Below are 22,755 nucleotides of genomic sequence, written 5' to 3'. Positions count from 1 at the left end.
GTATTCAGTCAGATTATTGTCCTAATATTGACTTCTCCACATGCCAAAACAGAACAAGCTGTTTTTAAGAAGTTCTGTCATTTGAAAAACTCTTTTCTCTAGGAAGCTTGGGATCGTGACGTCAGCATGCAATGTTGTATTTGAAAGAACTACTCAACTTTTTTGGCTCTATGAAACCAAAATACTGATCTTTGGTGATGATCCATGGAAAATTAAGATCTGTGGAATAAAAGTTTAAAATATGCAAATTTAAAAATACTGGAAATGTTTATGTACCAGTGAGTCAAGTCAAACTGTGAAATCATTTCAATACTGAACTTAGACAATGTTCAAACATGAAACTGTTCACATCATTCTATGTGATTATTGTTGGATATGGCATTAATATTAAATTATTATAGGAGTTTTCTTGCTGATTCTAGTTTTGTGTTTTGGTTCAATTGAAATAAATACATTGATTATCCATTTAAAAATTAAATAGATACTGTTAATTCTGGGCTTGTAGGTGGTTAAGAAGTTGAAATATTGATAAGTTTATGCTTTCATCCACTCCTTCGAAAATGTAAAACAAAGGTTTTGACATTGTGCTTCGTGCTGAAAGTATGTTTTGTACTTTTTCAAAAATAAAGAATGCAAACCTCAGCACCCAGCAGCCATTAAGTGCACTGTCATCATCTATAGAAGTACTTCAGAGTCAAATTTGAGGCTTGACCACAACTAGAACATAAATCAGAAGATGATTCCAAACATGACAGCAAGTCTACAACAGAATGGCTAAAAAAACTAACACAAGACTTTTCAATGGCCCAGTCAATCTCCAGACCTCTGCATCATTAAATTGAATGTTTTTGAAAAGTAACTAAAAACAAGTCAAGTTTTTTTGCTGATAAACTATAAGATGGTTGTTAAGGATACTATGTTTTTGTTACTGTGCAGACTGTGACATTTTGCATCAATCTTTTTAATTCTGCAAAGATTTGCAATGTGGACAGAGACTGAAATGGGTCTCCTCTTTTTTCTGACTGTAGTTTCTTTTCAACCTGGTTTGAATGGCATAAACATTCGAGAACTAAGGTTTAACTCTCTACTCGCATGTAAAACTCCAACATGAACATGTTTGCTTCTAAAAAAGGGGAGGTGTCACAAAAGCCCATTAACAAATAGTGAAAAGATTAACACCCTTTTCATATTTGTGTATTTTTAATATGTGTGCAATGTGGCAGCAGCTTACCATGAGCTTAACTTTTATTATCCAGAGACACATGATACCTTCATATGGTGAGTCACTTTAATGACCAGAGTTGCTGGTGGATGATATTTTTAACAGCAATAAAGTCATAAGAAGCTCTTTAACTGTGCAGGAATTCAAGGGTGCACAAGCTTCAGTAAAATGCATGAAGATCAGAGCGGGAAAAATTATTCAGTACAGATGTGGTCTGGAGTGATTAATATGCTGTAAAAAAGCGTGCAGGTAAAGTTCACCCTAAACTTTTTGCTTCAGTTTAAGAAAAACCCTTAATTGTGAAGGAACATGTTTTGGTTAAAATCTAACGTTAAAGCCTTTCTTTATAACTCCATCCAGGAATTTATTCCCAGGAAGCTATTTTAGAGGCAGGCAGGTGTGCCTTTGGTATCCAGACACAGAGGCAGCTCCTGCTGTGAGTCCACAGATAGACCTTAACATTTGTTGTCAAAAAACATGAAAGAAACAGGAATAGAAATAGATTTCTTGTCAGTAAAGTCCTTTTATAGTAGAAAACAATTCCCAGCATCCTGTCTGTTTGCTTGCATTTATTGAGAGTTCATCTTTTATGGTTTTTTAGAATGTACTTTTAAATGATAAGAATTTTTTTTCCAACAAAAGAGCACCTAATGTTTTAGGCATGAGCAGTGATATTTTGGAGTCTGAACTGAACTTTTATCCATCCATCTCCTCTTCATAGTAACAGTCCAGTTATTCCATCTTAATAGTAATAGTAATAATCTGATTTATCAGGACATGTTTGTCTTTGGCAGGTATGACTATGTAGAGATCCATGATGGGAACTCGGAGTCAGCTGACCTTCTGGGAAAGCACTGCAGCAACATTGCCCCTGCACCAATCATATCGTCTGGTCCATCTCTTCACATCAAGTTTGTGTCGGACTATGCCCAGCAGGGGGCGGGTTTCTCACTGCGCTATGAAATACACAAAACAGGTAAGTCAAAGCTGCCTAAGGTTTTTTTTGAAGTAGTAGTCCACTGCCCCAATTGTTGATTTTTTTGTAATTTTTATTTTACAGCACATTTTTACAGTACATTTTTACAAATGTACTGTAATCTGCATTAGTAAAAATATTATTTTCTTAGTGGATAGGGCACGAAAACTGGGTTCAGCCCAGGGCCCTACATCCTTGCATATCCGGCCCTGCAAACCTCTCCCAAAACATGTTAGGCATTAATCATGAGAATGGTAGTGAGTAAACACAGAAGTTTTACTTTTGTGGAAAATAATAAATTTTGTTATAAATTGTGGCAAAATCATTTTCTTTTTTAAAGGAATTTCAATTTTTCAGTCAAAAGAAATGAAGAATTTTTACAGTAAATTAATGAATACAATGCAACTTACAAGAGGCTATCATAACAACAAGCTACAAGAGGACTAAACATGCTTCATTAGGTGATCAGGCCTTGTTTATCTCCCTGGTGTAAATGGAGTCAGAGGGAAGGCATCAGGAGACACAGCGGAGGACCCCTGAGGGCCCTCCAGCATGTCCAGGCAGGTTATTTCTTCACATCATGACACTTAGTGTGTGTATATAAGTGTTCATGTCTGACATGGCTCCCCTTCACGCCACCATGGGTCAGCTGAAGCGAGACCAATTGCGATCAAGGGCAAGTGAGACACAGAGCCGAGCAGTGGCGGCCTCACAGCCATCTTGTCCCGTTCCTTCTGAAAGCATTCCTCACATACCGGCCTAATTGAGTCCTGAGCTCCTGTTCCCTTGAGACCCACCCCCACCCCCACACGCACACACACACACACGCACGCATACACACAGAGGGCTGAGGTTACTAACACAACACGTGTGGTTGTTGGTGTTTCTCACTTGCTGGAACCAACGTTTTGGGATTTCTTGAGGACATTTGTATAAGTGTGAGTGTTGTTTATTTGTAAATTAAGACCTGATGGACTTTAAAACAAGCTTGGTGTCAATATTCACAAGCCAGCACCCCAAGAAAAACAAAGAAACTGAAAGAAGAAAGAAAGGGCCATTTGTAAATCATCTCATTTAATTTGATAACCCAAGATCACTACAGAAATAAAATAAAAATTTTATTGTAAAGATTTGCTGCTTGTTTCTATGCTGTTTGCTTGAAATTGCTTGTCTAAGCATATTTAGTTTGTCTATTTATTGCTTAGATCATTAGCTGTATTGTTGAAGATTACAATCATATGCAGGGAAGAATGTCATTCTCTTTTCACAAATAGGTTTAATTAGATTTGGAACAAGTTTGTCTGCCGCTTTCTAGCGTCTTGCTTGAAAGTACATTCATTTAAATAATATTCCATATTTTTAGCTCGCCATCAGCAGAGGAAACATGGTGCTTACAGGATCACTGTTTATTCATTTCTAACTGTAGAGCTTTGTTTTGGTGTCTGACCCTCTCTGGCACCGATGATGGAGCCATTTGGAACATTCAAGCTGTTGCCGCACTGCTAACAGGATCTTGTTTTCCTGGAAGGTGCAGCCGAACGTCTGGTTGTGTGGGTGAATTTTGTTGGAAATATATGCCAGTCGCAAATATTGTCCAGCCTCACCGTGAACCATTTAAATATAAAATATGTTGTTGTGTCTTGGTCCACTGTGGATTGCTTTGAATATTTTTCTTCCGAGAAGCCAGCTCTTAAAATAAAGGTGTATTTGTCAATAGTTATTGTCTTTCAGAAGGTTTTTGTGAGCTTCTAATGAGATTTCAGCACAAACCGTGCATAATTGTGTAGTAGAAAACCTGCAAAGTATGACTTGCATTATTTATTCATCCTAGGCATGAGCGATTTGAAATTAAAATTTTAGCATAATATTTTGTGACAACAATAAAGGTGATATGATCTATTTATTGCTACATTAGTTTCATAAAGAAGTTTGATTCATGCAACTCTTTGAGCACACTTTCAAATCTAATATAGAATGATTCTCTCATTGAAAAAAAAACTGGAAAAGTAGTAAAAGTAACAACTCCAACAATAACTGCTCAGGTGGGAGAATGTTTTGATAGGACAACTTTTAGTCACGCACTCAACAAACATGATCTTTGTGGAAGCATAGGAACAAGAAACGCATTGTTTAGAGAAATCCAAAAGAAGTCCTGTTTCCAGTTTGCCACAAGCCATCTAGGGAACAAAGCAAACATGTGAAAGAAGGTGCTCTGGATGGATGAGACCGTAAACTGAAATACTGGCCTACATTCAAACCGGCCATGACAAAACCATGAACAAGTCTCACCAGGGCATTTTGAGATGTTTACAGATCTCGAAAGCGTGGATTTCCAATGAAGAAAATGCGGCCCTTTCAATTTTAGCATTCCCAATTTTTTGGGAGCGGAGTGTTCAGTGACAACCAAATAAGTGTTGGTAATGTTTATGAGCCATGTGTTTACACCAATTTGGAAAATTATTGACCAAACCCAAAACAAAAGCGCATGAATAGCCAATAAAGCCTGGTATGTTAATCAGCTTCAAGTTTCCTACCACACCCACCGAAACGGCTCAGATTTATTCTGTTAACACAACTCTAAATGCAAAGAGTTACAATTTTAAAACCTTTGAAACTGTTATTTAAAGTGTGGGGTGGTTTCTTCATGACTTCAACTAACTTATTTTACAAGAACCCCAAAATCACTGTTTTCTCAGAAATTGGTGAGTTCTATCTTTTTTTTCCATTTCTTCTCCGCCAACTTGTTCTTGTATTGCTGTGGTGCGTCACAAATGCTTGTTGTGAGGGGAAACTAACATCCCCACCTTGAAACATGGTGGTTCTTCAGCAGGGACAGGGAAGATGGTCAGAGTTGATAGGAATATGTTTGGAGCTAAATACAGGGTAAGCCTAGAAAAAAAACTGTTAGAGGCTGCAAAAATTCTTGAGGCTAGGGCAGAGATTCACCTTCAACAGGGCAATAACTGTAAACATACAACCAGAACTAAATTTATATAATTATGATCATGGAACATTAATGTTTAAGAATGGTCCATTCAAAGTCCAGACAAAACTAACATCCCTACCTTGGGCAAAAGTCTTTACATGTGCAAAGAGTAGAGACAGACTCCCCCAAAAATGAAGTTATATTTGAAACAAAAGGAGCTTTAACAAAATATTGAATCAAAGGCTCTAAATGCAAATAAATATCCAACAGCTTGGAGATTTAATTAAGCTTTTATTATTATCTTTTTGTTTTTCTTTTAGACATTTTCTATTTCATGAAACACTGGTGAGACGTGTCTTTCCCAGAAAAATCTTCTCTGTGGCTTAAAACAGGAACTCTTGAAAACATAAATCAGCGTGAAAACCATTAAACTTATCTGTCCGATTTCCACAGCACTTGAGCTGGAAACAATGAGTCGTTACTGTAACAAAGTCACTCTGTTTCAGCATCATGTGTTGCGATGTTGGTATTTTAGTTAATGGCTTTGTTTTTTTTGTTCCCTTCATCCCCTCCAGTGAATTTTCTTCTTCGTCTTTGTCACAACTGCTGTCTGTTACTGGGAGGACTGGGAAGATTTGCCAGATTGGGTTAAGGCTTGCAAATATACAATGTAGTAATTACGGTAGCAGACTTATAGATACAAGCACAAAAAATGGTGTATAGCAAAATCACAAACATATAAACAATACTAAATCAAATAGGCATGCTTTCTTGTTGTTGTTTACAACCCTGTTACTATAGAAACAGTAGTAAATTTCCAGCCAATATGAAGGCAGGCATGAGAATGTGATAGCCAATCAAATTTCACTGTCTGGGCAGTGCTCCCCCAGCTGTTTTTGTGACCCAGAACTCGGCACACGCACACACGCGTGCAAACACGCATGCACACTTGAATGCACTGATGCAGGCTGGATGGTTACTGACAAATGCGGGGCAACTCTCCTGTCTGCACGCAAATGTTAGTTCACACATGCAAACATGCAGGTTTTTTTTATTATTATTTTTGGCTGACAAGGGGACATTGCAGGGACAAATTCTAATTTTACTTCTATTACTGCAAATTAAACTTGAACTCAAAGTGACCCAGAACTCTTCGACACTTAAATATTTAAACTAAAATTAATACTGCCCCCTGTGGGCAGCTGCTGTTGACCCGAATGAGATATGAATCAGTTCAGTTGAGTGAAGTTATTATTTTGTATTTCCCACCTACACCAAATCTCACTTCCACACAGAATCTCAGTGGGGTGTGTAGTGGACCAGTTATCATGACAACCCCTTCCAATAACTGGTTTTGTTTACATTCTACCCTGTGCCTTTAGGCGCTTCCTAGCCGCTTCTGTACCACTACTCATCAGCTCACTTTATTAGTAAGTCTGACCAATCCAATCGCTGCCTCCTCCCACCTCCAGCTCCCATTGAGGAAAGTGGTTCCAGATCTGACCCAGCAACCAGCCAAAGGTCCTCTGCAGGAACAACGATGAGATGCTTGAAGAAACAAAACAAGCATTTATAGCGGAATTACTTCCTCTGCATCACAGCGTGTTGTAGCCTTTTAAAACTTAGACATTTGAATCACGGTACAATGGCGTGTGAGAGAAGCTGTCATCTTTTCCTGTTAGAAAAATGAAACGTTTTCATCTGTTTAATATGTGCCACTGTTTAATAACCTGACTGTTCGAGTCAGAAGAAAAGTTGTCATCATCAGGAACAGAAAACTGTCTGATTGAAACTAAATAATCTGTAGTTCTCTGTTTGAATTGCAGCTTTACTTTTAGCAACTTAATAAAACTTGCTGTGTGGGTAAAACCGTTTCCACGAGTAGCTAATCAAACTGCGCATAATTAACCCGATACCATGCTTGGTAGATTTTATAGTGTTTATAGGTTTCCAAACATCAGTCGTTTTTCTTCCGGACAATTTAATCAGGCTGATGTCAGGACTGATTGGCTTTCACAAAACCCACTAAAACATTCTTTGTACAAATATAGATCCATTTGACAGGAAATAAACAGACGGGGTACCAAGAAGCTTAACTGAAATGATGGAAAAACATAAACCCAGCAAGTCTACTTTTTTGCTAGACTTGCTGGGTAGATTAGATACAATTCATAATTAATTTACATCAGAGCACCTGATGTTTATGTTTAGTATTATTCAAGTTATTTGTTGTACAGTCAAAAAGTAAAACGAAACATCCACGTAAATCCTTCAAAACCCCAAATTGTTATGAGATTCCTGCTCATAGGAAGTGGAAGTATACGTCTGACTGGAACTGTGTGTATTCTCTTTGCTTTGTGCTGCTGATTCAAGCTATTCACAAACACCTCTTAACTTCTTTAAACCGGTTGTTCTGTTCAGAACACGGTCCTGTAGAGGAAATTAGCGCCTTGAATTTTCATCTATCTGAAGCTGAGATGTCGGGCAGTTCAGAGAAGACAGAGGGAAGAGAGTCAGAGAAATCCTCAATTGTATCTAAATTTGTGTATTTCAAAACAGCTTCATGAATTACATCAGTGAGATATTGATGGATTTAAACTTTCAGTAAATGGAAGTGAGATCATTTTGCTGTTAATTGTCTTAGGGTAGCTTGGTTGGAGTTTAGCTGCAACGGCAGTTTTTTTTTAAAGAGAAAATAAATCTGGTGCCATAATAAATGATGAAAGGTATTTTCTGGCAAGTTTAAAAGCCCATGCTTCAAACTTAAATAACAACCAGGTGGAATCCCAACCTCTAAAATGTTGTGGATTTTCACGCTGGTTTCAGTGAACTGTGTGTGGTCGCCTGTAGTGCATTTCTTTCAGTGGGTGTCCTACAGTAAATAACCTCTACATGTGCTCTTGTGTGTGTTTGTGTGTGTGTGTGAAGATGGGCTGTACATTTGAATTTTATCTCGCAAAGAATCTATAAGTGGATGTGTGCATGTCAGCTCACAGTATACACACAAACCTGCAAACTAACACATGGAGCAGACACAAAAACTCAAGTTTCAATGTCAGGATTTTCATGATGCAAAATAATGAGAGTATTACAAATAGCTTTAAAATGTATTATACGTGTAACGTAACTTTTGCACTTTTTTCCAGCATGGTTTAACAGAAAAACAGCCAAACCTGTTTGAAGGAAAATATAATTAAACATTTTAAGGAAACCCAATACACACAACCCTTCCTTGTGTTATGTGGTGATGAGAAAAGCCAAAATATCAGGAGGAAAATTGTGGATATCCACAAATCTGGTTCATTGCTGACGCTTCAAAATCCCTCATTCATCTGTTCTGTGACTTTAACAAATTAAACAAATATATGCAAGCATAAACAACTGAGCAATCAAAGCCATATTTGGAACATAACCTCTTCTGTGTCCCAAACGAAAAGGTATTTTGGCGTAAGATGTTGAATAAAAGTAAAAGCGTTTTAATTTGTGGAGACATGTTTTGTGATCTGATTAAATCTAGAATTTAGTTATCTGGCCTTCATGAACATAAACCCATTTGAAGAGAGAAGAGGGAGCCTGGAAACTGTGAGGACAGAACACTATGAAGTGCGGGGGTTGCAGCAGGTTGTGTGGGTGTTTTTCTGCATGGGAAATTGATGCACTATACAATATAGATAATATCATGATGAATGTACAACATGTAGAAATACTTAAGCAGCATCTCAAAATATCAGCCAGGTAGATAATTATTTGGGCACAAATAGGACTTCCAAATGGAAAATGGCCCCAACCACACCACCAAACTAGTTACAAAGTGGCTTAAGAAGAACACAATTTATATTTTAGAGTAGATGTCAGAAAGCCCTGATTTCAATCTCATTGAAAATTTGAATTGAAAAGATATATGCAAGCAACATATCTTGCAAATCTAAGTTATTTTCACTTGTTCTTCCAGTAAGAATGGACCAAATATTCCTGTAAATGATGTAAATAACCAAATATGAAAATAGTAGCAGAGTGCATTTAAGGTTAATTAAATTAGTTATACTTGATAGTGTGCCAAACTGACTGCTGCAACTGGATCAAAAGGTTCTCAGGCAAAGATTTAATTTAAGGGTGTGCATAATTGTACATATTATTACAACTTTTCTTTTTTTTGTATAGTTCCTTCAAACAGACTCACAAATGATTTATAGGGGATATATATTTTATTAGAAATGGAAAATGTTGTATTCTTTGAACTTTAATAAATAAAAGTGGTTGCATGCCAACACATCTTTTAAAGACATGTTGACAATCCCTGTCCTGAATCCCAGAGATTGAGACATAAGCATCAAATCTACCCAGCAACACATACAGCAACAAGCTGTCAGCATGCTCCTTTCACAGTAATCCTGTTCAAACAAATACAATATAAGTAAAGCACAATAGGAAATAAAATGAGGGAGTGATAGGTGTTACTTTCAATGCAAAGGGACAGATCAGAACAAGTCGGAAGAAAGGAGGGCATAAGTAAGTGTTTTTTTTCCAGGCTCTATGAACATGAAGTAATGAGAGGGGAATAAAATCGCCGCCGGCTACAAAACTGGTCAGGCGTGCACTTTCCACATACACACACGCACCTACTGACAGTCACGCAGCCCCCTAGCTATGCAGCGACTGCCTCTGCAGGGGGGCCAGATGCAGAAGAGACAGTGTGTTTATGTGTGAGCGTGTGTTTGTCTGCCACTGGGGTCACGCCGCTGCCAAGAAGATCATAATAGAAACAGGTCTGTCCAGAGAGTGCAGCAAAATATTATTTGATTCATTCTGATGGTGGAAAAGCCAACTCTGATATTATCAGATGTCAATATGTGGTTAAGACTGATGCTCATGCAAATGAGACAATTGAAAATATTTGGCTGAAAACATCTATATTTTTAGTTACAATCACAGAAGACTGAATAACTAAGAAGTTCAAAATTAAATAAATCAGACACATATGGTTATCGCTCATAGTGTCTGTCAGTCTGTACTTGTGGTGTAAAAATCTAGTTTCCATGGAGATCTCCAAGCAACCTTATCAAATTAAAGTCTTTAACTTTCAAGCTTTACTTCCACAGACATGCTGTGACTCCAACTGCCTTGTCGCTCACAATGAAAAATCAATGCGGTCATTTGCATTTGAAAGAGAAAGAGTCCAAGCTCTTTTTGAGTTTGAAACTCAAGCCCTTAATCAGCAAGCGGACATGTTGTTATTCAAAATTTTAAAAAAATTCCTCACCCACTGCTATGATGAACACTGTTTTGTGATGTATTCATGCTTCTCTTCATTTATGGAAGCCTGTAAGTACAATAGCAGACACCCAAACAGACTGGGGAGAAATGGGTTACAATAAGAGGCTTAGACAGTGTGTGTGTGGGTGTGTGGGTGAGAGAGTAAGGGTTTGGTCACACATGGTTGACTAAGCTGGTATAATGGTCCAATTGGTACGACTGTGTTCAGCCTATAGTGTGTGTGAATCTGAGTGTTAATAAGGGAGGTATATCTAGAAGGTCCAATGAACTGCAGTACTCCACATGCATGATACAGTCTGCAGATTATCCGTTTCTTTGTCTGGTATTTATTGTTTTTGGATAAATATGAAAAGAGGGTGATGTAAAACACATTCCATTAATGCTTCATTAATTTCTGCAGGCCAACTCTCCAAGAACTTAAGCTACTTTTCCAGTGGTGGGCACCGTTAACTAAAAAGTCAATTGCGCTAATCCTAAAACACTTATGATAATTAATTCAATAAATATCTTGTTCTCTGTTGTGCCTGTTTTATATTGTTTCTGTATGTTACTTGTTTGAAATACATTTTTGAGGGGGATAAAAAAAAAGAGGATCTGAGGAGAGGAAATGGAGCTGCTGCCAAAAACTGCTATTTTTACCCACTTCAAAATAAGAGAATTATATTAAATTAGACATTTAATATAAATGTAAAGTTCTTTCAAAGTTAGCAAACCCACTAAAGTGCTAAGAAAAATTTAGCACTTTAATAGCACATTAGCAGATTAGCAGAAGTGTGCCGACTACTGTACTTTCCAATTGCTTTAAGTGATTTTCTGCAAAGCAAAAACTACTTTTAGAAACTATTTGTTGCTTTACGGGAAGTAACTGTTACTTTCACAATCTGAATACAAAAGGTGACCTGTATGTCCAAGAATGTGACCTGTGGGTTTTGAATAAAAAATATTAAGTTTCAGTTAGTTCTGAATGGTACCCTGTAAGTTCCCAGAGAGTAACTTTCAAAAAATAGTTCCAAATGGCGACTGTTGCCTCCAGGCAAATTAATAATTTCCTGAAAGTAATTTGCATTGTTTGAATAGTACCTTGATACTTCCAGAGTTCTGGAAAGTAGTTAATCAGATCTGAAACTGGCAAAACTGTGTACAAAAAGGAAGTTCTGTATAGTAATTAATAAGAGTATTCCCCAAGTTTTTTTTTTAATCTTTTGTAACATCACACTAGAACACCAGAATTAGGTTCATGTCAAATCTTCTCTTCTATTTCAAATAACATCACTCAATATCTACCCAAAAGCTTGCAAATAAAGATAGACATGTATAAAGTGATCACCCACTTCATACATGAAAAATTCATAGTATTCAATTTCTTGAAAAAAAATTGCATTATTTCACTTATTTTATCATTTAATCTAGTCTTTCTCTGCCACTAAGATACATCTCCCTTTCTGCTTTGTCTCATCTTTCTAGGCTCAGACTGCTCACGTAATTTCACAAGTCCCTCAGGCCTCATTGAGTCCCCGGGCTTCCCAGACAAATATCCTCATAACCTGGAGTGCTCTTTCATTATCATCGTGCCACCCAGCATGGATGTCACCCTCACCTTCCTCACCTTTGACCTGGAGAATGATCCCCTGCCAGGGAGCGACGGAGACTGCAAGTACGACTGGCTGGAAGTGTGGGATGGACTCCCAGCAGGTACGGCATGACTTTAACGGATAAACCAACAAATTACCGAGTTGTTTTGTAGTGGCAGAAAAATGATCCATGGTTTTATTCTATTTTGTTAAATAAATAGAAAAGAACATTTCTATTTAGATGTCCTGAGGTTTGACTTTTACTCAATAACTTTTTACTGCTGTTACAGACACTGTAGCTTAATCCACTTAAGTAATAAAAAAAATCTTAATCTGTCTGTAGAATTTGTACTTTTCATCAATATTCAATAATTACAAAAACAAGCTCTTATTTCATGCTGAAAAGTTACTTGTTAGTTTCATTTTTCAAGTTCAAGTGTCCTAAGCCATTTGCATTAGACACTAGACCAAAAATTGTTTGTAAGATTGTTTATGAAGTGTAACTTCTGTATAGCCTGTTACAGAGTAATTATGCTGCCACCACGATGCTTGGTTTAAGCAACAAATTAACTTTAGAGGCTTTCAAAGTACTATATTTTTTGTACTGAGATTAAATTACACTCAAGTAATTCAATTCTAAAGGCTCTTTGTTGACTTTATCTAGGGTTATTGCAATAAACATTTTTAGGACACGTATCCATTTCACAATGGTGAAATTTGCTATTTTGTGTTTATCGCACAAAATCAAAGTTTATGGTTGCTAGATGGTAAAAAGACTGAAAAAGTTTAAGGGCAGTGGATACTTTTGTGAGATGCTGTATATTTGTACTATTTTTGGTAAATCCATTGACTATTGTTCATGGAGATGTTCAGCACTACCTCACCTGTTTCTGAGTCAGTACAGTGAAAAAGCGCCCTGCCTACATCCTTATTGACTGCAGTAGAGCCGAGACTATTTTAGCAGCTATGTGTTGGTAGATAAAAGCTAAGCTTACAGGCAGGATGCTGGCACCTGTTGTGGAAAAAAAAATTAAGGGGGGAAATAAAATAGGAGATGTTAAGCAGAGGGACAAAAGGGATTGGAGGTGAGAAGAAGAATGGGAGATGGTGAAGATATTTCTGGTGTAGCTGCTTGAAAAATTGGGAGATTTCACAAGAAGTAATCCATAAGGTACAAAGACCTTGTGTCTTCTTTCAAACAATGGAATGAAAAGAACGAGCTGGAAGCGTTTGTGGAAAGGCAGCAAAAAAAAAAAAATCCTTTGCAGCTGGAAATACAGGAACAAAGCAAGAGATGTTGGACTGAGGATCAAGGTTGGAAGATTTGTGGCCTGACTTCAGGACAGGATAAACAGGATTTCTGAAAGCAGGACCGAAAGTGTGAAAGGTGATTTGCTCAACGATTTTTTTTTCAAGCTACTTCTGTCCTCATGAATAACTTCCAATATCCTTTATTCTAAAAATGGATAGTTCTGATCAAAAAGATTAACAGCTGCCAAGTACAAAGAGGTTAAACAATCGAACATCACAGAAAGGAGAACCTACAGCAGTCTGCAGTGACTTCAGCCTGCAGGGCAATGGCAAGACAGAGCAGACAAGAAATGCAGCTTATGAAGAATGAAGGAATAAAAAGAAGCTGTTTCTTTCCAACATTTTAAGAACAAGAAATAGAAGAAAAGAAGGAGAAATAAATGCTGTGGCAAACAGTAATGGAGGAAGACTCCAAAACAAGATGAAAGGTATCAAGTGACACCAGGTTTCAAAACCACAAAAATTTTATGCAACACCCTTCCTATGATTTTAAATGTTTTTTTTAGATTCTGGATAGTGAGCAGTTTTAGAGCTGCCCTCCCTCAGTTGTTGCTGTAGACTGGTGGTCAGCTGCTAATAAAAGCCAGTTTTTTCAGAAAGAGAAAGCCATCTGCCTGGAAACATTTATGTTGTACTTATTCAAGTTATTCTTGTTTTGATATTTAAATTTGGTTGATCTGAAACATCTAAATGTTCCAAAAACTATAAAGGGACAAACACTTATGCACAGCAGTAATATTCTGCAAAATATGCAACTGAAATCTACTTCAAGATTTTGTAATGTTTTTTAGTCTTTTTCTCTTATGAATGTGAAAATGCATTATTCAAAGTTATAAAATGGTGAAACTCATCTTGGCCCTTAGGAGGAAGAGTGAGTGGGGGAAAAGGACTCTGAGACAGTATTGGGTTAAATCGCAGTGGCAAAGGGAGTAGATGCTAAAAGACGGCCTTAAATCAGTTTACTCAGTTAATGGGAGCAGAGATAAACAACCTCAGAAGACAGTTTTCACTCGATTAAACAACAAATCAAATAAGGCAAGAGAGAGAAAACTGAAAGATAAGCTTAGACTGTTCCTATATTTACTTCGGTGTACATACAAGCATTGGTATGCTTAGATTTTATCTCCTCAGATGAACTGACTAGTCAACTGTTTGCTTTCAGGCTCATCTATCAACCTTGGGAATGGAATGGAAATGAGATGAGTCCTGTCTGTAAAGCAAGCTGTAAATACACAAAATCTTGTTAGAGAAATGTAATTGCACTGTATTTTACTTTCGCTTTGTTTTGCTTGTCTTTTTTCCTTGTTTTCCCCACTCCTCGCCACCAACAAGAAAAGAGTTATTACCATTGTCAAGAGACGTATTTCAAATATCCAACAATTCCAAAAGGGAAGGGGAAAAAAAATCAATAGTGCTGTTCGATCGCCAGCTATTTTTTCTCCTCATCCTCCTCCTCCTCATGTGTATATCTCTGGAGCTGGGAGTTTGCAGGATGAATGTTGTACTATCTCATCACACACCCTCCCTTTTTTACACACACACCTCTGGCCTTTGAATCACAATCATCTATTTATGTTGAGGCATTGACATTTTGTGGTACGGTAGTCTGCTAGAGAGGGGGGGAAAAAACAGCACAGGGAATCACTTAGATCTTTGGATTAACACATAAACTCCATGTACATTTTTAGTGCACGTTGTAAAACCATGTTTAGTCCAGAGATGGAGATGATAGATGAAGGGAAGAGAGGTGATGACACCAGGAGTATGAGCAGACGTCGCTGCTGGAGGGAGTGATAGAGATGAGTGATAAAACAGCGGATAGAGACAAATTTGAGGGTTAAGGAATGAAGGGATTTGAAGATAGAGCTCTATCTCAACACGAGAGGGATCCTGTGTGTCTGACATACTTAAAGGTTTCTGTCATGAGTCTGAGGTCTCCAATGTTTTGCAGAAGTATTTACAGCCACAAATGTCAGTCTGCCTTATCTAAAACATTTTTATGTTATATAGACCACAGTGGGGTATATAATTGTGAATAAAAATCTGAAAAATGTAAGTAAAATTTGCAATTACCCCATTAAAGCTGGTACTGCTCAACATGATTCAATAAAACTAAATAGGAGATACATAATCATTGAAAAAGACCCCTTGTGTGAAATTTACCCTCAGTATGAATTCAGTTGTTCTGTGAAAACTTTAGTATTTTGTTAGAGAACATTTTGTTAGTCATGCGCTGCACAAATCTGGTTTGAAAGAAAAGAGAAGCAAACATGAAAGGGTGTGCCCTGCTTAGCTTCAACTATATTCAAACTTTTTGGCATAGAGCTCTTTGTGGTTTAAAACCAACACTGCGGATCACCTGGAATACATCCTGGTGGTGGCCACATCATGCTCTGGATATGCTGTCCTTATGGAGGAACTGGAGCGATATATAGAGCTAAACAGAAGAAAAGAAAAAATAGCATCTGCAGATAATTTGAGACTGGGTTGAAAGCTTAGCTCCAGCCAGAAAATCAGTCTCAACATACAGCCAAAGTAACAATGAAGTGGTTGAACACAAAACTAAACTGATGTTCACAGACGCTCTCCATCCTATGTGACTCAAACTTCAGCTATTTTGCAAAAATGAATAGGTGAATTGTAGTTGCTAGATGTAGAAAGCTCACAGAGACAAACCCTAAAAAGAGTTCCAGCTGCAACTGAAGTGAATCCAGAGAGGTTGATACAAATGCATGCCTCAGTTTCAGATTTTGTATCCAAAATTCTTTGAAAATTTTATCTTGGGTTTTTCCTGCCACTTCAAAATGTTGTCATGTCACTTATTTTTTAACAAAATCTAGACGTTTGCGTTTGCAATATAAAACGTAAAATAATCAAGGAACACTGCAAACTGTAATTAATCTGTTTATGTTAATGTTATGGCATTGCATGATTCAAAATAAGATAGCAGGGGACTTGATACCAAATCCTGACATTTATGGTGCATGTTGTAAAAATATTTCAGTCTCAAAGTGAAGATGATCGATAAAAGGCAGAGATATAAAGACAAAGGAAGATGAGGAGACGTCGTTGCTGGAGGGAGTGATGGAGATGAGCGATAAAACAGTGGAAGTGGCAACAGATAGAGAAAAATCTGTGGGTTAAAGGGTGAAAGGATTTGAAAATGTTTCTGAGGAGGAGTGATATCTAGTGTGACTAACACAGTCGGAGGATTTGGTTAAGAGTCTGACTAATAGTTAAAGGGAAATTGGCAAACAGTGTCCAATTTTCTGGCAAATTACATTTTTAATGGCAAAACTGGTTAATCTACGGATTCTTATTGGATTAACAGTGGGCCCTCTGATTGGCCGATACTGTGGGACCAGAGTACCTCCTGAAATCCAATCATCCACTGGGATCCTCTCACTGGCTTTCCACACTGACATGGCTGTGGCTAAAGATGGCTTCTCTGCTCGATACAACATGACGCACAAAGAAGTCAGCGAGAGTAAGTCTGAAGTCTTCAATTGTGCTTCAGAAGTAAAACATACGTTTTGGTCTTAATTGTTTCCTTCCAACATCTCTCCTGCCCATGTTTAGCTTTCCACTGCAGCAACGCCTTAGGAATGGAGTCAGGAAAGATCACAGATGAGCAGATCATGGCTTCTTCAAGCTTCCATGATGGAAATTGGCTGCCACGTCAAGCCCGACTCAATTATAAAGAAAATGGGTGGACGCCTGCTGAAGACAACAACAGGGAGTACATACAGGTATGAGTTTGCCTGAAACAATGCACAACTTCCAAATAGCATAAGTCTAAACTCAATGATTTTGTATTTATGGGCAGTTTCATGTCTCAGTTAACTGGCCACCTTTTGTGGACTGGACAGTTTTGAGTAAAACAGACATGCACCTAGAAAAATATGTAAAACCAAAGATTGGCGTCTTTCTACACTTAAATTGTTTTTAAATGGCCTTATAATCCTCCCCTGATTGATGGGCACCAGATAAATCTTTTTCTTTTTGTTCGTTGGTGAAATCTTTTATCTGTGCCACTGTGTTAGCATACAACTGCAAAACCTCCTGATCATAGAGCTGGTCAGACTTGCATATGTTCAATTAATCAAGTAAAGTTGATCAGGGCAGCCGTAATTGGTCTTTCCTTCTTGTTGGAAGGAAGAGTAATTCAGTAACATGTATCACAAGGCTTTTCTTGAAGTCATCATGTCAGAACTTTAGCTTCTTAATTAGATTTTAGCACTAATTTGAAACGCTATGCCTTAAATACTTGTCATAACATGTCTAAAAACCTTCCTGCACCTAACCTAAAAACAGATGCCGCGCCAACTTTTACATCATCTTTCATCCACAGTTGACATAATAACTCTATCACTGATATATTTGTGTCAGGATATGAGGGAGAGATAGCTGTGAGTGGGAGGGAGGCATAGTGGTGTTAGCTGCACGGGTGTGTGAGGCATTGTTTCCGGCGTTCTGTCACAGTGCCAGCTTTGTTCTGTCCCTGAGCTAAGCTTGAGTTATGAGGCTGTCTGGCTCAGAGAGAGAAAGTGAAGGTGAGGTTTAGCCCTGGCAGCCAGTGAGGGGACTTTTCAAATAGGTGCACACTGTAAACAAGAGATTACGCTGCTGGTTGGCACCTTGGGATAGTCTTCCAAAGCCTGCCTAAAGCTTCAGGTTTGTCAGAGGCCAACACACCAAAAGACAGATTGGTTTAGTTTCAGATGGGTTATCTTTTCTGGTTTATGATCTTTACAAGCATACCTGTAGTCATGATGCAAGAGACTTTACTAATGTTTTCAAAAATGTATGATTGTGTATTTTTTCTCGCCATTTTCATGTGTGATTATAAACCCTTATTTGGAGTTAAAGTGTCAAAAGTCCCTAAAACAGCTCAGAACTGAGCAGGCTGAAAACTAATTGAAAGATTTTGAGTGAAAAATGTAATGAAGATGTTTTATTTTGCCCATAAACACCTACCCTAACCTTTTCAAGGAAACATAATAGGTCACCTGTCAGAATGTATGTTGATGCCAGGTCTGCACAGGGCCAGAGACTTTTAGTCACTTTGTTTAGTCACTGAACAAACAATGACAGAACCCTGATGAGTGCATATTGTTCACATTCAGCAGGTTTCTTCTAATTACATCGTGCCACTTATGGTGTCTAAGACCTCAGAGTGTGTGCGTTATTTTGCTGCGAGAAATTTCTATTCCACTCTTTACTATTGTTTTGTACGCTCACTGAGGTGCAGTACAGATTGATGGCGGAGTTCTTGTGGCTCCGTTATTCTAACAGCTCTGTGATTGATGAGGAACCCTCCCTGGGAAAGCTCACTTAGCATTTCTCCCTCTTTCATTTGTTCTTCACCTCCGTTCTTTCCTTTCTTATTTTCCCTCTCTTTCTACCTTTCTCCTTTCTTCTCCATCTCCTCTCCCCTCATCCTCTGCCCTGAACTATTGATTAGTTGTCTTGCTGTATCTTGTTCTTGCCCTACCAGTGCAGAAACGTGTGTGTGTGTGTTGGAAGTAATCTAAAACACCTGTCTTCTTGACAGATAACAAACGCAGCATTTTCCCTCCCCCGGTGTTTTGTACTTTACCCATGTGGGACATAACAGTGCACATTCACACAGCAGTCTCAGATTAATCAGCAGGTTTCAACAGCTCCTTTGGAGGAGAATAAATGTTTTGACCAACAGTAGGAGCTTTCTCATCTTTTCCTCTCTATTTGTCTGTCTTAAATTGAGATAGCTGAAGCCTGAAGCTGATGTGTTTTAGTAAGAAATCTTCAAGAGCAGCAGCTCTAACTTTTTAGTATCAGTTGTGATTCATTGCACTGATTTTTTTAAATTGGGTTGTGAGTTTTGTAAATGTAACTTCACGTTTTAACTTTACAAATGTTTAATCAGATGGACTTGCAGTAGACCTAATTATCAGTAGTAGTAGAATTTATTTCTTAAAAAGAAGCAAACCATCATTTTTGATCTTTAAAGAACAAAAAATCTAGATTTTTTAAGCTCATGACCTGGTATATTTAAATACAGAAAAAAACAAACATAGGCTTTGTGGTCTGCCTTATTGATTGCAATCCTCTCAAATTTAGAAGAGTGGAAAATTCTAACATGAAAATGTATAGAAGACACTTTGTGAACATTGTACAGTTTCTTATGAAAATAATAGTATTTTATATACGGTTTTAGATCAAGTTTTTATGACCTTCCACCGTGTCAGAGAAAATAATTAGAACATTGTTCAAAGTTGAGAATTAGCCTTTAAAAGCAAGACCATAAAAGACATGTGAAGTCGCAACTTGTATTAAACTTATTAATGTCATTTCCCAAAATCTTATTTTAATATCATAAAACAGTCAATCCTTACACTTGATGATGGAAAACCATTATAAAAACTTTTTTAGAGCATAATGGTGGAAGCATTATAGTTTATATCCAGTGTGCTACACATGTAACTAGAAAAATTTGATTTTTTGATCAAGCCATGAATTCAACACAATAGTGAATAATTCTTTATAAAACTCTAAAAACATTGAGTATCATCGCAGAATGGCATAAAATAGGCTTATTTACATACCCATGCCACTCATCTGGAAATAATTTTTCTGTTCATAAATAAACAGTTGTTTTCTAGCTTTATGATCTTCCAGAAAATTTGTGAAAATGGTATTCTTTATGTTGAATTTATGAATAGATTTTATGAAATGCTCAGCAACTTTCAAACATTGTTGCACCATTGTTCACATCACTGCTCTAGCGACAGAAAAAATCTGTTTCACCTCTGTATATTTAATACAACACAGCCAGTAGCGTAGCAGGCACACAGCTTAACATCTACAATTAGCATGGGAGGTGATTATTCTTATTGTATGTGAGGAAATGAAAATGAGCCGCAGGTCATAACCATTGATTTGCTGAGAGAGAGTCTCAACAGTGCAAGAAACACAAAGAAGCAGAGAAGGAGGAGGTGGAAAAAAGCAGAAAGACGCAAAATGCTGGAGTACAATAAGTCAACTTCCTAAGGCTAAATCCGTCTTCTTTTACCAACAGGTGGACCTCCATACTCTAAAGGTCCTCACAGGGATCTCCACTCAGGGCGCCATCTCAAAGGAAACTAAGAATATTTATTACGTTTCCTCCTTCAAGCTGGAAGTGAGTACTAATGGAGAAGACTGGATGATCTACAGGCATGGGAAGAATCACAAGGTGAGCAGAACAGCTGGTTACAACTGGAAAACATTTGTGATCGTGTACTTCATCTACTCTTTTTCACATATTGCAACATACACAAATAATATGTTTTGCATAGATTTTAAATTATAGGCACCCGCTAAGGGAAATCTAGTGCATCCAATCACATTCAAAAGTCACCTAATTGCTAAATCCAAAGTGTGTCTATGGTAGTTTAGTTCTACTGGAAACACAGCTGTTCTGTGAAGGTATCAGTGGCTTGTTTGAGAAGATTAGTTTACAAAACGCTGGAGTAATGAACAAACCAAACAAGCCATGGATGAAATTGTGCAGAAGTTGAAAGCAGGGCGTCATTTGCACTGTTGAGTATTTTTTGAAAGAGTGGAGAGAAGAAAGCCATTGTTGGAAAAAAATAAAATCATGGACTAGTCAAAGTTCAGACCCACATCCAACTTAGAATTTGTGGAATGACAACTGATGCACTTCCTATCCTACTGTACTGAACTTGCATTGGCAAAAATTTCTGTCTATAGATGTGAACAGCTGGTAAAAACATTATCTCAAATGACCTGCAGTTTTAACTACAAAAGGTTCTAAAAAGTATTGAATCAGAAATAGAAAAACTACTTCACACTGTTTTAAATTTTATTTTTCAAGTGTTTTGCATCATTTGTCCTTTTCCTTCCGCTCTTCAGTGGAATGCAGATGTCTTGCATCACTCGCAAGGCACCATACGCAGCTGTAATTGACCACAAACCAAAATTTTAACCAGTGTCTCCAATTAAACTGTTCAACTGGCATTCAGCTGGAGCCCTTTAAAGGTTTACAACCAAGTCTAAAAGAGAGAACTGGTATCTCCAAGCCTGAAGCTGACTCGACTGTAAATGCATTTATACTTTCTTCAATTCTGTTTTTCACATCACATCTGTTTTGTGTTACTTTCTGGTCAGAGCTCTGCTGAATGGAAACATGGCTGAGCAGGTCCGTGAGCTGTTTCTGCCAGAGGTGTAAAATCATGATATATTTTCAGTGAGCATGCTGCAGTTTTGCGGTTTCAAGGTAGAAACAAACCAGGCAGCTTTTGGGTCTTAATGGGTAAAAACGTAATCCAATTAGAAGAGTAGTTCTGTGGCTGTGGTCGTTTTTTTTTTTCCATTTCAGCCATTCTTCCCCATGTCTGTGGTCACACTGTGGTCTATCGCCACGTCTAGCCTTGTGCTGTAAACGCTTATTCCTTAACAAACTCTAATGAATGCACATACTGGGAGATGCATGTGTTTTGTTTAGTGTGACCATCTGGGGTCTCTTTGTGGACCAAAGATCCCATAAGACTCCCAGAGAGATGAAAATGGATAAAACAGTGAAGGAAATGAAACATGGGAATGACTGAGTGAAAAGAACCTAAAGAAGTTCAGTCTCCTGTTAATGTGTTCAGCAGCTTTAAAGATGAACAGAAGTTTGCACCTTTTAGCATCTCAATAATAAAAAACAATAATAATAATTTTAAAAATCCAACACGCAAAACAGATTAATGACCAGTGCTTCCAGATTAGTCGCTGGTGTTACCACCCATAATCCTCCTTGATTCCCTAGAAAGGCGCTTCGAACTGAATGGGAGAATTTGTGTGTGTGTGTGTGTGTGTGTGTGTGTGTGTGTGTGTGTGTGTGTGTGTGTGTGTGTGTGTATGTGTGTGTGTGTGTGCGTGGGTGCGTGTGTGTGTGTAGTGAGAATGTGTCTAGAATAAATCAACACCAGCTTGTGGCAGAAAACATTTGGTGCTGGTAAGGATGTTTTGACCCTTTTTGCTCCCTGGTGCATACTGCCGTTAAGATGATCAGGATTTTCAGTCACTTCATTAAATCTTGGATCATTATCTCATTGTGAAAGAATAGATTCAAGCCACATATTTAGAATTATAGAACTGTTTGCAGCTTTCATTTAAACTTAATTACCAGTTTGTGTAACAAGTTGGCCATTTAACACTAACAACAAATTGAAATGTAGGTCAAAGAGTTCGAATCTCTAAATTATGGGACTGAACTGACTTCATATTTGTGCGAGTTGCATCATTTATTTTCTATTGTGTGTTGAGATATTTACTGTAAGCTATGCTGCTTTTATAAATTGAGTGAATGTCAACTAATTCACCTAAAATCACTGCTGGTCCTCAGAAAATTACGCAAATGGCCTTTACAACTGTTCAACATCTTGGGTTTTGGTAATTATGTTTCCAAATGTTCAGACTCTTTGTTTTTGGAATGATGTATGTATCC

The 22,755-nt window shown here is 37.6% G+C and overlaps 1 protein-coding gene across 5 annotated transcripts in view; it reads left to right on the top strand.

Moving 5' to 3' along the window:
• The window catches only part of LOC129374383 (neuropilin-2-like), a 114,675-nt gene that overhangs the window by 31,717 nt on the left and 60,203 nt on the right, over positions 1-22,755 (top strand). For 4 of the 5 annotated variants that reach the window (XM_055052772.1, XM_055052770.1, XM_055052771.1 and 1 more), the window contains exons 3-7: positions 2,017-2,198; positions 11,863-12,090; positions 16,612-16,767; positions 16,860-17,029; positions 20,341-20,496. In XM_055052772.1, coding sequence (XP_054908747.1) covers positions 2,017-2,198; positions 11,863-12,090; positions 16,612-16,767; positions 16,860-17,029; positions 20,341-20,496 — 892 coding nt within the window. Of the gene's footprint in view, positions 1-2,016; positions 2,199-10,389; positions 10,447-11,862; positions 12,091-16,611; positions 16,768-16,859; positions 17,030-20,340; positions 20,497-22,755 lie in introns of those variants that run through there. The other variant, XM_055052773.1, reaches the window with a different exon arrangement.

This window comes from Poeciliopsis prolifica, unplaced genomic scaffold, assembly GCF_027474105.1.
Source record: "Poeciliopsis prolifica strain line A6 unplaced genomic scaffold, Auburn_PproV2 SCAFFOLD036, whole genome shotgun sequence".
NCBI lineage: Eukaryota > Metazoa > Chordata > Actinopteri > Cyprinodontiformes > Poeciliidae > Poeciliopsis > Poeciliopsis prolifica.
Note: the sequence above shows the minus strand (reverse complement) of the source record. Positions and strands in the feature narration are given on the sequence as shown.